This window comes from Desmodus rotundus, chromosome Y, assembly GCF_022682495.2.
Source record: "Desmodus rotundus isolate HL8 chromosome Y, HLdesRot8A.1, whole genome shotgun sequence".
Taxonomy (NCBI): domain Eukaryota; kingdom Metazoa; phylum Chordata; class Mammalia; order Chiroptera; family Phyllostomidae; genus Desmodus; species Desmodus rotundus.
Genome location: NC_092332.1, coordinates 5,268,775 through 5,270,162, shown reverse-complemented (window position 1 = coordinate 5,270,162; position 1,388 = coordinate 5,268,775). Strand labels below are relative to the sequence as shown.

Sequence of the window (1,388 nt, the reverse complement as noted above, 5' to 3'; positions counted from 1 at the left end):
ATGGAGAGAAAAGGCACACAACTGTAATTGAATAACAATAAAAAATTAAAAAATATATTCATATAATCACTTAGGCAATTAAATTTAGTTTGAATAGTAAAAAAAAATTGTTAAAGATTTTATTCATTTTTAGACACAGGGAGAGAGAGGAAGTGGGAAAACATCGATGTGTGGTTCCCTCTTGCACGCCACCTACGGGAGACCTGGCCTGCAACCCAGGCATGTGCCCTGACACTGGGAATGGAACCTGTGACTCACCCTGGTTCATAAGCTGGTGCTCAATCCACTGAGCCACACCATCCAGGGCTAAATTTACTTTGGAAATAGTATCTTAAGGTATAAAGTGCTAAATGTGTACAACATACACATGTGCAGACAGACATAAGAAGCAGAGACATTATATTATGGTTTTATGCCAGGATACAAATACAACATATAACACGTACTAGTTATAAAGTACAATTTAAAAAGTTTCTGGGCTCAATTTGTTAAAGGGTTTTAAACTAACATGTGAAAAAAACAATTTTTTTTTTTAAAATGGCCTCACACTTAGTAATGAACCAACCTACTAATGGAAGAAAAATATCAAGAGAAAAATAATCCAATTCCAAATAAAATGCCAAACTGTCCCAACAGTGGTGGTCTTTTCAGTGACTTCAAGAGGTAGACAACATTAATAGAGCATAAACATGTGGGACATCTCTGATGTGCCCTTTCTTATAGAACCAGTTTGGTTCTTCTCCAGTGTCTCCTCTTGGAGTTGTACCTGATTTTATTACCAGTTTTCATCTGAATCCATTGGGGAATGGACCAATTCTGCTGTTTTTGGTTGGCCAGGAACCTCTTGATCCTGAAAGTCTTGTGAGAAGACATGACGAAGAACAAACCTCATAGACCACAATGGCAGAGAGAGAGAAGAGGAAGTGGCTAAAAAACACAACTTTTCAATAAACTTAAAAAATACAAATAATTCACACTTGTTTTTTGACTAGTTATCTCATAAGAGCTGTGGGATAGTTTAAGTTTTTTGATAAAAAATGAAAAAAAAAAAAATCAAATCCAAGATGGCAACAGAGTGGGCTGGAGGGTATACTATAGCTCCTCCCACTACTAAAGAGGAATTACAACTGAATTATAGAAAAATAATACTGAATAACTAACTGAAAACTTGCTGAAGAGTTCTTTTTTTTTTTTTTTTTTTTTTTTTTTTTTAATATATTTATTGATTATGCTATTACAGTTGTCCCATTTCCCCCCCACACTCCACTCCATCCTGCCCAACCCCCTCCCTCCCACATTCCCCCCCCATAGTTCATGTCCATGGGTCATACTTATAAGTTCTTTGGCTTCTACATTTCCTACACTATTTTTACCCTCCCCCTGTCTAT

At 36.2% G+C, this 1,388-nt stretch overlaps 1 protein-coding gene across 1 annotated transcript; it reads right to left on the bottom strand.

Annotated features, from left to right (window-relative positions):
• Positions 1-717: 717 nt before the first annotated feature.
• Positions 718-873, bottom strand: LOC139440570 (large ribosomal subunit protein eL39-like). Its single transcript, XM_071220363.1, has one exon. The coding sequence runs from the start codon at positions 871-873 to the stop codon at positions 718-720; it is 156 nt and encodes a 51-aa protein (XP_071076464.1).
• Between the last annotated feature and the right edge of the window lie 515 nt (positions 874-1,388).